Source organism: Parambassis ranga, chromosome 16 (assembly GCF_900634625.1).
Source record: "Parambassis ranga chromosome 16, fParRan2.1, whole genome shotgun sequence".
Lineage (NCBI taxonomy): Eukaryota > Metazoa > Chordata > Actinopteri > Ambassidae > Parambassis > Parambassis ranga.
This window is the reverse complement of record NC_041036.1, coordinates 4913672-4929914: the sequence shown is the minus strand read 5'-3', so window position 1 is coordinate 4929914 and position 16243 is coordinate 4913672. Positions and strand designations below refer to the sequence as shown.

The window sequence follows — 16243 nt, the reverse complement described above, 5'->3', positions numbered from 1 at the left end:
TGAAAAATGGAAAAACATTCAATAAAGAAGTTGGAGGTAGTGATGCCCTTTGACTTTGAGACAGCTGTCTGAGTCTCTCAAAGCAAACACTAAAACAACATAATAGTTTTCTTAATATCTGCAGAAATGTTAAAATGTAGGCTACAATTGGTCTAACAAAAGATGGCTAAATGTTTACTGGTTTATTTGAAAATGATATACAAGGTTAAATGATTCTGTAAACATTATTTTCTCGTCTGGCTGTTTTTATTTTTAGTTGCATATTTTAAACCTTTTATTATGAATTAATACAACTGTAACAGTATCGCCTACATAAATTCTGTGTTAGATATCCTGCCTCTCACAGCTTGATACCTGTGAACTACGTTTCCCATAATCCTTTACTGTAAGGGACGGCTGGCCGGATGTTGATAATTTGTTGAACGGCAATGATGCGGCTTTTAATGTCCTTAGTAACTTTCCCTTTCGGTTGTCTACCGTCTCCAGTAGCAGTAGCCATTTCAAATATCTGTCAAGTTTATTTGTCGACAAATTTGTTATTTTATTTTAGCGAAGGTGAGCTACTTATGTAGCGGTAGAAATGATAGACATGTATTCAGAATTGTATCTTTAATTGACTGTACGAGCATTGACATTTACAAAAAGTTGTGTTTTTATGTAAACATTCTGGAAAATGTATCATATTTAAAGCATCGACATTACACGTATTATTTTTTAGATCGTTGGCTACGTTTAGTTTTGACGTGCCCTGAACGAGTGTTGCATTTCCCAAATGCTCATGAAGGCATCACAGGGTACACGGCAGGAATGTAATTTGGACCTTTGAAATATCCTGATAAAGGCTAAAGACAGTAGGCTATTCCTCCCCATGAATGGATATATCGATGTACGTTAAACGTAAATTGAAATTATGTTTTGAACTCGGTGTTTGTTTGGGTTTTTAGAGCTGCCACACCGACGCTAACAGTAATGTTTTGGCAGCTCAGCTTGTCTGTAGGCTAGCAGGCTAGCAGGCTAGCAGGCTAACGCTGGCTTCTCAACAACAGCCATTTAGCAGCTAACACATTAGCTGGGCTAACCTTTCTGGATAATTTATCCTTTTATACCAGCGTGTTACTTAACTGAATGTCTCCAGAAAGTCAATGTCTGACTAGCAGCTAACTTAACATATAGTCGTGTTAGCTTCTTCAAGTGTAGGTTAGGTTTTGGGGCAATGTAGGTCGGTGGATTTGTGTTGATGAGGTGACATTTCATTAAAACAGATGTGATTTCTTTGTAAAATGTAAAACTTTAATTCTTCTTATGTTGTGTAGACTCAATGAAACTAACTGACACTCTAGCCAGAGTAGCTATGGTGGCTTTTTTCAGTATGTGCAAGAGTAGAGTTGATGCTTTGGTGTAGGCACTGATAGCAGTGGTTCCAGTCTCGTTTTAAATCCTGCTGACGTGACTGTTCTTTTGTTTACAATTGGAGCACAGTCTGTCCCTTTAAGTCTTGTGTAGAAGCTCTGCTCACTCCCTGATGTACTGGACTTTAACCAATGTAAATGAAAACTAAAAATCCTGCAGTGGTGTCTTAACACCTGACCTGACCTGACAGTCTGGTATCCTGTGTTTGTTCTATCCAGTGTCTCCCATGACACTTAAGACACTGTTTTTGTAACAAGATACCAATAACAAGCTGTTGTGTTTTGCTAACCATAAACTTACTGGCTGCATGTTGTTATAAAAGCATCATGTGCAAGCAGCAGCAGTGGGCTACCTTTTCATGATAACTGCTGTGATAGTATCATTATTCATTTGGCATGCTAAGTAGTTGTGTAGCAGGACTCCTATTTTGTATTTTATTCTATCCTAAGCTACACTTCCCCTCTATAAGCGCTGTCTAGCTCAAAATAGGCAAAAAAAGTTGTGGTTGGATGCCCCAAAATTTTAGTTTTTTCCCCTTAACTGGGAGTTCAAAATTGTATAGTTTGTATCAGGACCAAGCAGGCGGTGTACTCTGTGGTGTCTCTGCTGTCTTGCTATTCTTACTCTTGTTTGTGTTTGTCTCTGCCTAACCCACAGGTCATGCATGCAGTCAGGCTGCTAGCCTGCGCTTTGTACATCCCCAGCCCTAGGTGGAGGCTCTTCCTCCCTCTAGCGTCCATTTTTCCCCACTGTCCCCATCAGTCCCAGAGTTCCCTATGTTAACCCTCTTGAGCATGTTTTACTATATCTGTCTGCGGCGACGCTCCAGGAGTGGGACTCGTGGCGAGGCGCTGACCAGTCGGCGGGCTGTGGAATCCGGTCAGCGAGCGGCATTGCCAGTCAGTGTGGAGGAGGAGCAGTATGCCAAGGAGGTTCTGGACTTTAGCTCCCACTATGGCAGTGAGAATAGTATGTCCTACACTATGTGGAACCTGGCTGGGGTTCCCAATGTCTACCCCAGCTCAGGGGACTTCACCCAGACTGCTGTATTCAGAGCTTATGGAAAATGGTGGGAACAGTGCGCCAGTGCTCCGCCGCCTTTTCGCCGCACCCCTAAGGGTTTCTACAGCCAGGATTACATTGAGCTGGGCTTCGAGGAGCCTGTCTATCCTACAGCAGTAGAGGTGTTTGAGACATATTATCCTGGAGCCATCGTCCAGATTTTGGCCTGCTCTCACAATCCCTTCTCCCAGAACCCTCCAACTGATATCAGGTAATTTCACACATCTTCAGAGAAACCATCAATCTATTTAGCCCTAGTTTCATTAAAACTGCTAAAACATTCAGTAAGCGACACAATTTAAAAGTAGATTCTATCCTAACTTTTTCAAATTGATATGTAAATGAGATATTGCCAAACTCAAATGTTGGTTAAAGCTTTTTGTCACTTGAGCTGTTAGTGGCCTTTGTTTATAGGCTTCTTTAGATGGAATACTACATCAGTCACTTCACTTGTGTTTTCACCAAATCTATGAAGGATTTATCAACGCCATCAAAGTGTACATAATGATGTGGAATAAGTGCAAAGACATACAGTAGATAGACATCCAGTAGCACATACATTACAGGTTAGTACAGAAGAGAATGAACTAAAATTAAAACATACATGACAGTATTGTATTTTTAGTCTATGCACTATGAAGTATATCAGAATGTCCTGAGCAAGAACATAAGGAGGAAGTAACAGTAATTCATATCTGCCCACTAGTTACCCATAATGAGTCATTGCTTTCTTTTTTTTCTAATCAGTAGGCTGAAGTTGTAAATGAGGCGTGTGAATGGGTTTTATCAACAGATATTATCCTGTGTTGGATGTATAGAAATGGTCAGGCAGCAGCTGAAGATGTAAGACAGAAGTTAGAGCCAGGTGTTGTGAAGTATTTTAGTGCCACCATTGTAGTGATTTGACTGTACAGTAGGATAGTGTGGACATGCACTGATACAAGTGGACTGAAGCAGATACACACTCAATATCTTAAATAGCAAGCCTTTTTCATATACTTTTTACTCTGTGATTAAGCTTCCTGTATAAATTAATCCTATTGTAGCTGATTTTGACTTGACTTGAAAAATACAACACAAACTCTTCTTTTGTCCAGGTGGGAGGTTTTGTGGTCGGCAGAGCCCACAAAGGTGCTGACACCCCAAGCACGCCAGTTTTCACCTAAAATCAAGCATATCAGCTTCCCCACTAATCTCCTGCGTCTGGAGGTCAACAGCTCTCTGTTGGATTACTACACCGAGCTGGATGCGGTTATCCTGCGTGGGGTAAAAGAGAGGCCCATGCTGGCTCTCTATAAGATGCCCATCATTGACATTAACGACCTGAGTGACAGCGAGGAGGAGCTTTCTGACTTGGGAGGTCCTTTCAGGCAAGGTGGAGACGGGAAGAGGACTGGAAATGGCTACTTTGACAAACTGCCATATGAGGTGATTACAGTCTATACTGCTGTGGTCAGGCATTCCTGCTATTCTGAATTGTTCCTGTTGTATTTTAAACAATAATGTGTCTTGTGTAGAGGTCTGAACTGACCATTTAAATGGCACTCAGACTGCTACTAGTATCTTAACAACTGTTAAGATATTTCCTCATAGTAGCAGAGCTGATTAGTTTGAGTGTTCTAAATCCTTTTTTGTTTTTCGGAGTAAATTCTTCTGCTCATCGTCATAATATGCCCTTACGTCCTATTTACCAGTGTTCCACAGAAACACACTGTGGTTTGGACACGTTCTGACACTTTCCTGCTCTCACGGACGCAGAATCATTTTCATGCCTTGCAGAGGTATCATGTTGTCTGTGACGCGAGCTTCAAAATCACCAGCAGCACTCTTGATATTCATCTCTTATCTGCTCTCCAAACCGCTGCCATTAACAGCAGTCTTCACAACCGCCGTGTGTTTGTTTCAGAAACACAATATAGCTATTATCTGTCAGCTGATACCCGCTTGAACACAGTGTATTGTTGATTCACTGCGACACACTCACACACACACTCACACAGTAATTCTTTCTCTTTGAAAGGCGTACGAACGCGTTTCAAAACAAGCCGGCTCACCTCGCCACCGAGCCTGCTATCAGTGCTTTGTGTCCCAGATAACCACTATTTAGATCTGCTTGACAGAGGGGACACAATTAACATTCTGTACTGTTCTCTAACTATTCCGTGTTCCTCGCTGGGTTCCTCTTCTCTCTGATGTTCTAATATTACACTTTGCATTCTGTTGTTATTCTGCCAGATCTTATATAGTTTGCCCCTCTTCTGTTTGTTGCCTCTCCCCCTCCCCACACATTTTACCCTTTTCTCCCCTCCTCACCTTCTCCCCGTCTTCCGTCCACAGCTCATCCAGCTAATACTGAGCCACCTGACCCTGCCAGACCTCTGCCGTCTGGCCCAGAGCTGTAAGCTGCTGCACCAGCACTGCTGCGACCCGTTGCAGTACACCCAGCTGAGCCTGCAGCCCTACTGGGCACGGCTGAGTGACGCCTCTCTGGGACACCTGCAGAGCCGCTGTACCCTCCTCCAGAGGCTCAACCTGTCCTGGACTGGCAACCGTGGAGCTCTCACCCTGACGGGCTTCAGCAGGTCAGACAATCAGCGGGCCGTAAGTGCTAGAAAACAGAGGAATGACCTTCGAAAAGTAGCAAATACTCACAAGTACAAGACGGAAGAATTTGAAGGAGAAACATACTGAGATAAAGAACATGGACTCTTTCTACTGTAATTTGTAATAAAATGAAAGAAGCAACAGTGATGTTACACTGCTGAGTAGAATGTTGCTTGTGTGGGACTGATTTATTTTTTTGTCTTTTTTCCCCTAACCTTCCACTCTCTCTCACCAGCTTCATGAAGGCCTGTGGATTCAACTTGGTCTCCCTGGAAATGTCATGCTGCCACTTCTTGAATGAAGCCTGCCTGGAGGTCATCTCTCAAACCTGTCCCAGTCTGCAGGAGCTCAATCTGTCCTCCTGCGATCGCCTCCACCCGCAGGCCTTCACACACATCTCCAAACTTACACAGCTTCGCAGGCTGGTGCTCTACAGAACCAAGATAGAGGTAGGAGATCCACTGTGGTCTTACATCTGCCCCCTCCAAGTCAACTGTTGCTTGGTTTTTATTTGTTAGTGTGGTTGTTCATAATATAAAAAAGTTGCTCAGAGTCAGACGTCTTTTATAAATTGCCAACAATAGCTTTATTTAAGCTATTGTTAAGTTTCATTCCTTCCATTTTTCAAATTATAGTATGATCAAAAAGAACTGCACAACAGTGTTTATATATTTCTTCACTTTTTGGGTGAGGTACTAACCTCAGGGCTTTTATTCAGGTTTCAATATAATCATCAAATGTCCTCCCTCAGTTGCATCTGAAATACAAGTACCAAAGATCAACTCTGTACTAGGGACCACGTGCCATGTCAGTTTATAGATGGCTTTGTAGGATACTTACGTCACTACTTGATAAACACATTGACTGACAGACTCTAAATATGTGTTTTTCTGCAACAATTTTGAAAATGGTATCTGATTTCCTCTACTAAAAAAATGTAGAAATATTAAAGGGTGAAGCCCATGTGATGAGCACAAAAACACAAACTGAGGAGACATTCAATTAAAACATTTAACATTCATTGAAACGTTCTCCACACAGATCCAGTGATGATGATCAATACATATTTTAGATTAGAAAACAGTGTAGTTTATAAAAACATGAAAGAAGACAAAACGTTACTTCTCACCCTTCCTCAGAGGTTGTAGATTATTATTAATGAAGACTGATTTATTAGAAACATATATACATAATAACAACATAATAATTATTGTTTTTCCGATCCTGTTCATCATCCCAAGATTTAGATTCATCTTGTGACCTGTAGTTTTACCACTTCACAGTCTGCGGTTTGAATAACTTCACTAATAACAAATAAATACACAGTAAAGTTTTGACTTAAATAACACGCCATAATTTCAAACTCCTGATCTCCGCTGGTTGCTTATTTGATGGTTATGTACAGGGCTGTGCGTAGCTAATTCTTTGTTTTTGTCTTTTAAGATGAACCGACTCAACCCAGAGAGACATTAAAGACCTGTACTTTATGTGTTCAGGTCGAGGCGTGCCTGGTGTGTGAAACCACTGTCTGGTGTTTTCGTGTTGCGCCCCACTGTTTGTCTTGTTCCAGAGTGGCATTGTGGGCAGGAGGCTGTATAGAGTTTCTGCGGTGCAGCCAGGCAGCATGCTGCAGGTTGTTTACACCCGGGCAGACAGAGCGAGCTGTGTGTCGGTTTGAGGCCCTGACATCTCAGCTGTCATTACCCTGTCACTGCTCTAATTAAATGGCTAGCTCGCCGGAGAGAGGCGTTTATGAAGATACCAGAGACTGAGTCGAGCTCACACACACACACACACACACACACACACAAGAGGCTTTCACTTTTATGTCTGACACTTTCTCCTGCTGCTGAGGTACACGTGTTGGCAGTTCCCATCCTAGCTGCAGTGCCACTGGAGGGGTCTTTGTCTTCACTTTGCTTCAGTCTGTGCGGAGATGTAAAAATTATCTCTTTGCAGTATCTTGTGCAATATTGAATTCCCTTAAATACTGTAACTGTTACCTGAGTTTGCAAAAGTGTAGCGAAAGGAAATCACTTAGGACAAACTTTGGATGACATGACTGGGCCTGTTAAAACTATTCATTAAACGTATACTGTTATTTTAATGTATGTGTTTCAGATGTCAGGGGTTTACTGTGTTGTAGAACACGTGCCTCCAATGCAATGCAGTGATATTCTAAAAAATAAAGTAAAAGAAAAATCATTATTTTTGGACCATTTAACCAACCAACATATTTTGTCTTTGTCCTTGTTCTCTCTGCAGCAAACAGCCATCTTGAGCATCCTGACTTTCTGCATAGAGCTGAGACACCTCAACCTAGGCAGCTGTGTGAGGGTGAGTCTAAGTCATACACACTCTGTTAACTACTGTTACTTGCTAACAATTAACTTGTGAGGTGTGGAGAAGAGACAAGATAGTGATAATGATTGGCAAAACCAAAATCTTGGCAAAAATTCCATCTTTGGTTTACTTTCTCAAGACATTTAACACTGATTAACTGTATGTGTGATGTGAACAGTGGCCCTGTCGACCACGTGAAGTCATTTTAAGCTCAAGGGGAAAAAACAGCAAACCTAGTGTAATTCATGCAAGTGTTTTAAAGGCAGGAAAACCTACTTAACTGACTGACGACTTCCAGAAGCATCATGGAAAGGGTTGCATCAAGACAAATGTATTATTAACAGCTTTGTTGTTTAAGTGAGGGAGGATGACAGTATCTGAGTGGTATCTGTATCAGCAGATGGTCAAGGTTGCAGTATCAGTATCAGGGTCGGACATGAGAAAGTGGTATTAAGGCATCACAAGTGTAAAGTAAACAGCAACATTTTGATCTTTGAGAGCCAAGCTAGCTGTTAAAGTTTTTCAATAAGCCTAGCTAAGCTAACCCAATGGGCCAATGAAATGTTCTGTTGAACAGACACTTAATAGAACAGTACCAAGGACATGCTAGAAAACAACGAAAAGATATTTCAAGCTGAACACATTGTCTTTTTTTAGTTTTATTTATTTGTAATAGACACAATGACTCAGTTGATAACTAATTGAAATACTATTGATGCAAATAGAATGTGAATGGAGATCCAGCATTTTATGGGCAGCTTCATCCTGTGCTTTCTTAAGGCATAGCTGTCATGAATAGATATGAAGTTATGCAACATTTGACAATGAAAAATCATGAAAAACATCAACTTCTTCTGCCAAAGTCTGAATATCCATCCACTGCTAACTATGAAAAATGCTCTGCACACTGTCATATCTGTGGGTAAGGTGCCTGCACTGGCTGCTTAGTTAAATTGCATTTCTTTGCTTTCATCTTTGGATGAAAGGATGAAATATGGCCAACATTACCTGACACCAAAGAACAATAACACGCTCACAAACACAAATCAGTTCCCTGAAAAACTTTTCTTTTTTCTTTTTGATGAAGGCATTTTCTCCAAGTACTTTATTCTCCTGCACTCTTGAGGAAGCAAGGTTATGTGCAGGGAGCCAGCCCATACAGCTAATCAGCATTTTGTTATCGCAACATTTCAAAAGTTTGTTCACAATACACAGACAAAGTCAGAAGGAAATATTGGCTGAATTAATCATTACTTCATTCCAGGTCCCAGAATTATTTTTCATCCTTAAAGGGAAATTAATAAAAGTCTATGACTGTGACATGAAAGAGATAGAAGCTGAAGTAAAATGTGCAGGTGTAGTAACTAGTTTCTCCCGTCTCTCCTGCAGATCGAGGATTACGATGTGGTAGCCAGTATGCTAGCCACTCGCTGTCGGTCGCTGTGCTCTCTGGACTTGTGGCGCTGCAGAAACCTGACAGATCGAGGCCTGGCTGAGCTTGTCTCAGGATGCAGGTAGGTGATAATAACAGCTGCTTTATTTACTGTAAAGCCACCGAAGAAAGGACATTTCTCAACATGTAATGTAAATATTGACTAGAGGTCACATTGAGTTTGTTACATTACCTTTTACATGTTAGGGTTAAAACTGGATATAATACAAGATTCTTTCCTGTGGTTTCTCAGGATGCTGGAGGAGCTGGACCTGGGCTGGTGTCCCACACTGCAGAGCAGCACTGGATGTTTCCAGCACCTCGCCCGCAGTCTGCCACGACTGCGTAAGCTCTTCCTCACCGCGAACCGCACCGTCTGCGACTCAGACATAGAGGAGCTGGCCAACAGCTGCCCCTCACTGCAGCACCTCGACATACTGGGTAAGCTATGTGTCACATGTTAATGACTTTTTCGTGATGGTTATCATCAGTTTGACTTATTGTTGTTAATGAATTGTTATTGTAAATGTGACACTGCGCAGAGCATCAGCATTACTGTCGTTGGTACGATCATTGCTCACACCAGTCACTGATTATCTGCCAGAAACGTGCATTTTGCTGTGATATACTGCATTTGTCATTGAGCTTGTCCACACAGAGGGCATGTGTGTGAGAGGCTGAATCCTAAGTTTGCATTTGACTCCCAAGTTAACAGAAAACTGAAACTGCTTATTATTGATATGAATAAAATATTGCTCGCTAAGCAAAGTTGCAGCAGCACACCACAGCAGTGACAGCTGTGCTCTAGCGCTGTAATTCCAGTTGCGTAAGTTGAGGGGTTTGACAGCACACTTGCGTGATTCTTATTCATGCTAACTATGGTGATGTGTCGGCAATTTCAGTTGTGCTTCAGTAGTTAGATTGGTCTGTTTGTTGGAAAGTAAATCACATGTAGCAACATCAATGAAGCCATTTTGGTCTGGACTCTACTGCTTATTTTTTACTGAAACAAATAATTGTGTTCTGCTCCCGTTAAGTTTTCGTTAGGCATCTTTTACCTTGTCTTCCTCTCCCTGTTGTGATTTCTCTAACGGACAGGTACACGGCTGGTGAGTGCTGCCTCACTGAAGAAACTCCTCCAGTCATGCCCTCGGCTTCTCCTCCTGGACGTCTCCTTCTGCTCGCAGATAGACATGCGTGTCGTCCAAGAGCTCACCGGTCTCTTCCCCAACGTGGCAATCAAGAAAAGCTTCACTCAGTGACCCCTACCGTCATCTCACTGCCCACTGCTGAGAGGTAGTAAGCAGAAGGGAGGTGCTTGTCAGCAGATACTGCCCCCGGTGTGATTCACAGGCAGGAGGTCAGATGCTGGAGGAGATGGCAGACCTGCTTTTGCCTGTATCGTGGACAAGATCTTCTTTTAGCGGTCAGTAAATAAAACCACTAAGACTTGGGTGAGGAGCTTCTTTGGCTGTCCTGATAAAACACAAGCAGACTCAGAGTCACAGGATTAAAGGACATGAGACACATACTTGGCTAAAATCAGGGCCTTGGTCAGTGCCTTGTCAATAATGTGCTGGTTTAATGCATCTGTATGATTCAATTACTAGATAAACTTTAGACTGGATGAAAAAAGTGAAGATGAATGCTGCTCCATGCAGCGGTGGACACAACGTGCAGACTTACATGCTGTAATGAGTCATCAGCTGTCCATGCACCAGAGATTCCCTGATGGCCTGTGTGTGTGAAAGAGCAGTTAAATGTAAAAACACTAAAGGCATCAAATCAAAGACAGACTCATTTAAATTGAAAGCACATAGAAGCAACACATTTCTAAAACCCAAATAACTGTCATTTAGCTTCAAGCTTAGCCACTGACATCATATGGGATTCTTTCTAGCTATGCTTACTGTGCTGTTGTGAATATTAACATTTCATATGGACATAATTCTTATTTCAATGCATCAATGTTCCTGTGTCAGACATGAGGCTTTTGTGGTGATGCTGCAGAGAACCTGCCTGTTTCCAGGTACTAAATCTGATCTTTGACTGAAACAGGGTGTTTCATAACATTTTTTGTGACGTCACTGGCACATGTAAACACAAACTTAATTCAGCTTTTCTTGTGTCCATGGTTCAATTACGTTAATGATTATAAGTCTTTGGATTCCAGGATATGGGACACTGCAGTTTTGTGTCCAAGACTACTAAAAACGAATTTCTGTTGTTGAGGAGTGCTGTGAATTAAGCTGGTAACAGTATGTTAAAATGACAGTGTACATAGTGTGACCTCAGTATTTGTTCTCAAACTCAGGGGTTATATATAAATATCATTTATTGTTGTATATCTTTTTTTTAAAACATATGTTTTACTCTGAAAACCAGCACAACTGGTGTTTTTTTTTCTTTTTTCAGAAAGTAACACCAGACTGAATCCTGTTTGTGATTACCTGCCTTTACACCTGACACAATAGATTCATTGGCACTAATGTAACAGACAAAAATAGAAATAATTGGATGTTGAATGTTGCATTTATTGTATGATTGTAAAAAAAATATGTTGCTGATTACTTACGTTTTGTAATATATGAAGCCACAGCTGTGGAGTGGCAGAAATGCTTGGAAAGCGTTTCTTTTGTTTGTTTTTTTTTTAAAGAAACTTGAAGTTTTCTTTGAAGCACATGCTAATAGTTGATATTCGTGCCTTACACTCCTGTTTGAATGTGTGTGATGTCTAAGTGGTTTAGATTGTAGTGAAGTGCTTTGCTTTTATGATCCTCAACCAAAGTAATACACGAGAATCTGGTCACCAGTCTGTATCTGACCGGTTTATATGCCATATACTGTATATCAGCCATGTTAAGTAATATGCAAAATTATATTTATTGATAATCCCTGTGTGGTAAAAATGTTATTTATACACAATATCCATGGATATGTAAGCTAAATGTATGATTTGAAAAGTGTTTTTGTTTCTTTGATTTACCTAGATTAGCTTTTGCTTAGCTTAGCTTAGCACAAGGACTGGAAGTACACCTTTAAATCTTAGTTTAGCACAAAAAAAAGTAGATCTGTAGCCTAGCGTAGGACAAAAGACTGGAGGTTCTTCACCCTGGTTTTATACAAATTTGAGCACAACTGGGATGATTTTGTGTAGCATAACACAAAAAGCATACTATAGGGAATGGAAACAAATCTTACAGTACTGTATAATTACTGTAGTACCTATTCTAAGAGTTCCAATTGTTTCCTACAGCTACTTGCTACAGTCTCTGTGTTGCTAGTTTTCCTGCTTCCAGTCTCTGTGTTCTGCTAAGATATCTATAACATGTTCCAGACCAGTCTTTTAATTGCTCGTCCAGAAGTCAAACCCATATTGATCATTTGACAAAAAAGGAATTTAAACTGTTCCTTTAAAACTATATGTTTGTTGAAATGTATATTTATTTTTGTTGGTGTGTTTTTTTTTTTTTTTTTAAATGGGTGTGACACACCAGCTCCTCTATTCAGATGATGCAAATATTACTTCAGCTGCAGCTGAAAATCTTATTATCTTATTATAGCTGGGTGACTGGAAGCCAAGAAATACATACATCACATTTGTCTGGCCCACCCAAATCTAGGCACTAATTTCAAGTACATTTTAATATAATTACTTTGGTAATGACTGTAGTAACACAGTGGAAACACTGTCAATGTATACTGTGTACAGCAGCATTGGCATTCATACAATCAAAATCAACACTGTACTTAAATGGTCACTGTTTGGCCAGTTTGTTTCAGTACGTGTACAGTATTTTTGAGCCTGCCTTCAGTGATTTGGGGGACCCTGCTTTTCTGTAATGAGTATGCATTTTCCCACTCTAGATGTGTGATTGAACTTTGTGCCATGCCCCGTTAGGATATGCACCATGCCCCCCCCCTCCTCCGTGTGCTGCAGTGTGAAAGCCACTGTTGTATGGAAAGATTGTGCCTCTGTCATGATGAAACTGGGTGCTTCACTTTCTCCAGATTTTAAATAAAACTAAAGGCTGATGACTGATTCAGTGTGGCTTCTTACAGCTTTGTTTTGATCCCATAGGGATGCAGATATTAGAAGGTTCCTCTTATTCCTTTAACATCAGCTTCAGTGAACAATACACCCTCAGAGTATCATGCTGGGGCTTCATAAGTGAGTTGTGTAAAGTGTGATTGGGAGAAAAGTGGGCTCATCTACTGAATCCACAACAACTAGCGAAGCTATTAGTCAGGATGAGTGACTGGATAGTTGTTGTGGAATGATCCTTTTTGCCTTAACCCTCTGCCATTTTACAGTCTATTAATACCACAGGGAGAAGTGACATTAGCTTGTCTTCTTAACGGCCTTTTAATGAATTGTTTATGCCTGGTTTAATGATGTATATTGTGGCCCTGTAATGTGCCCTAATGACGGAGAACGAGGCGGCCTCAGCTGAAGTATTAATTTGGACTGCCTCCCCAATGATTATTCCTCAGCCACTAACACCACCACCACCACCACCACCGCCGCCGCCTCTGCATGCGAGTGTGAATGCAAACGTGATTCATGGAGGCTTTCCGCTCTGTGCTACGGCTTGATTTCTTGCTGTCACGCTACTCTATGAGGCTGATATATCCAGGGGGGATCCACAGCAATTAGTTCAGCTTTTTATTTGTCTTTCAAGAGCTTACAGACGCAGTTTGATGAATCTGCAGGGAGAGTATATGGATGGAAACACTGTTCCTTAATAATAAATCCAAAGTTAAAATGCAAACTGGGGGGAAGGGTTAAGGAGGTGGGAACACGAAGCTGCCCTCTGCCTGCTTTAGTTCTTTCTCTCTCTCTCTCTTTCTATAAACCACATGAGTGACAGAACCGCATACCTTGACAAACATGGCAGCTGCTCCTGAGTGGTCTGCCTCCTCCGGGCGCTCCTCGGGCTGGGACAGGCCTCAGACCTGCCTGACGAAGGCCTCACTGTGATACCCATCATTATGTGGCTGGATGCTCCTTCTCTGGTTTCCCGGCTTAGTGTCTAATAATGAAGACATCCATGACAGTTGTCAGTGCTGAGTCTAAAGCGTATTATTTCTCTTCTGTTTGTAAGGATATTGAGAATGTCAGCAGTCGGATGCTTAAATCCATCTAAGCACTAAAATCCATAGTTGACTTTTTGAAGCAGTGTTACTTTAGCTACATCTAAATCCACGAGGATAACAGCTTTTATTTGTACATGCTGCCAAACTGTGATACCTGCTGTAATTACTGTAAACAAGTGACACCACACAGAGAGACTGCTCAGACACCCGATCTGATGGTGCACAGGTATAATCCCTGTGTTTCTCAGAATGATTGTTTGTCTTTAAAAATTGTGTCTTGTTACATCGAGTTCTTGTTTGTTGTCCTCAAAAGGCAGCAGAATTACAGGCATGTTACAACTTCACCTGAGGCAGCTGTGGCCTGTTACTACACAACATGGCCTCATAGTGGACACGGATTAGGGAGGAAGGAATTCTTTTGGAGAATCTTCTCATCGTTTCATCCTTCTAATTTCTGTGTAAATCATCATAATTATCACAGGGCCCCTCTTTCACAAAAGAACAACACGTTCTTCACATTTTTAACAGATTCTCCGGTTTGACCTAGCAGAACATTGTTTGTTATTTAAAGCTAATTATAAAAAATAAAACTTCAGTGCTGTCAACCAAAACTTAACGTCTTCACCAGGAAATGTGGCCTCTTACTTGTCCCTATTATTAAGCAAATCTTTTAATATTAACTCCGAATGTGAAAATAATTTCGTGCTTCCTTCTAGCTGACAGCACATCAGCCTGCCAGACTTACAATAGACCAGCCAATTTACAACATACATTATATTTAATGTTTTGTCTACACATTATTTCTGATAATCTATACAACTAAATGTCTGAAAAGCTTTTAAAGTACAAATACAAGACAGCTTTCCTTTTCTGTGCTGCATTGATTTATATTACTATTGTTTGAATGGGGTTTTTTCAGTGTTAATCCATATGAATGTCAAGACAAGGAAGAAATCCTGCAACGTATTAGTAAGCAACACTATGGAGGTTTGGAGGACCTGCTGGCAGCGTCCTCCTACAGTCTGATGAACGCTACTGTCTGCTACAAGTATATTAATAAATGATGTTGACTAGCAGCCAAGAACAGCAGCAAACTCCTTCAAAGCTGGAGCTGTGTGCTCAAATATATCGTGCGAACTATCGTTAAGTACCTAGCATGTTAGCTTCTAGCTAGCAATCAGCTTTACTTACTGGTCCAGCAGTAACAGCGCCAGGTCACCGTCAGCCGGGCCTCCCTCCTCGTCTTCCAGCTCTGACCGGGTCGATATTCATCCATGTTCGAGCTCTTGCTTTATCTTCTTAACTTTCTGTGGATAATTCGAGTGAATGTTTGTCTTTGCGCTCTGCGTGGACTCGACGACAAGTCGCCATACCTGTAGGATGTGCGCATGCGCAGTAGTCTGCCGTTCCGTTGCGTACGTCTCCCGCGGTGACAGGTTCATGGCTTTGCTCTCAAAACAGCGCAAATAAATGACCGAGTGGATTTAAAGAATGGACTTCTCGCTTATTTTAACTCTTTAACTTTATTTGCAGCTTCAGCCATGACTTTTGAAACTTTGCTGCCAACTCCACTTCACTTGCAGATGTGACGTGTGCCATAAAGTAAATTTTGTAGTCCTTTATAGGTACGGGTTCCTACCCGAAACTTGAAGTTGCCTAAAACATTTTGGAAATACAGTTTGGAGGAAAAACTCTATAGTATTGCTGTAAGATTAAAAAAAAAATTAAAAGTACATATATGATGATTACGAATTCTGCAGCATCAACTAAGTCCTGCATTATTACCTGTGTCAGACTAGTTTAAGCACCATTGTCCTCCTAAATCAAAGGTGTATTGTCAATCTGGCCTGGAGCTTATTTTTACTGGAAGAAAAGTTCTTACACTTAAGCTAATTGCAAATAAAAGTCTGTGCATAAATAGGCTAATTTTATTTAGTATAGGAACTAAATGATATATTATTGGCTGTTTATTTAACTTGTTTATATATTTATCCAAAGAGTTTTTTTAATCAAGGAATTCAATGAAGACTTTTGTTATTAAACCATAATTTATTTGCTGATTATTCTTAAACTCAACCTGCAACTTCTAAAATATCAAATGCCCATTTTATTTTGAAATGTCTTGGAATAAAGTTTCTCAAAACAAAAGAAGTTGAAATAAACACATTTAGTTATTTCCCACCTCTTGTCATTTTGTCAGATTTTTTTAATCATCTTTTATGTTGTGAACTTAAGGTGTCTGTCCACAGACCCACTCAGGGCCTCCTGGTGGGTCTCCCTGAGGGTCTGCACACA

General features: G+C 40.9%; 1 protein-coding gene and 1 long non-coding RNA gene across 2 annotated transcripts; one reads left to right on the top strand and one right to left on the bottom strand.

Moving 5' to 3' along the window:
• The first annotated feature begins 769 nt into the window (after positions 1 to 769).
• fbxl4 (F-box and leucine-rich repeat protein 4) lies at positions 770 to 12893 on the top strand. The gene is made up of 9 exons (XM_028426082.1): positions 770 to 886; positions 2068 to 2683; positions 3570 to 3900; positions 4810 to 5054; positions 5312 to 5525; positions 7342 to 7413; positions 8809 to 8933; positions 9105 to 9292; positions 9950 to 12893. The coding sequence occupies exons 2-9, from the start codon at positions 2187 to 2189 to the stop codon at positions 10111 to 10113; spliced, it is 1836 nt and encodes a 611-aa protein (XP_028281883.1). The 5' UTR covers positions 770 to 886; positions 2068 to 2186; the 3' UTR covers positions 10114 to 12893.
• LOC114448868 (uncharacterized) lies at positions 8871 to 15311 on the bottom strand. The gene is made up of 5 exons (XR_003671924.1): positions 15140 to 15311; positions 13733 to 13884; positions 10538 to 10587; positions 9052 to 10327; positions 8871 to 8962 (listed from the first exon to the last, which is right to left on the bottom strand). It is a non-coding gene; the product is annotated as an uncharacterized LOC114448868 (long non-coding RNA).
• Between the last annotated feature and the right edge of the window lie 932 nt (positions 15312 to 16243).

Excerpts from the sequence above, each read along its gene's own strand:
- fbxl4 (XM_028426082.1), top strand. The coding sequence starts at position 2,187 with ATGTTAACCCTCTTGAGCATGTTTTACTATATCTGTCTGCGGCGACGC. Across the intron at positions 5,055-5,311 it reads ACCCTGACGGGCTTCAGCAG|CTTCATGAAGGCCTGTGGAT; the intron begins GTCAGACAATCA and ends CTCTCTCACCAG. Across the intron at positions 7,414-8,808 it reads ACCTAGGCAGCTGTGTGAGG|ATCGAGGATTACGATGTGGT; the intron begins GTGAGTCTAAGT and ends TCTCTCCTGCAG.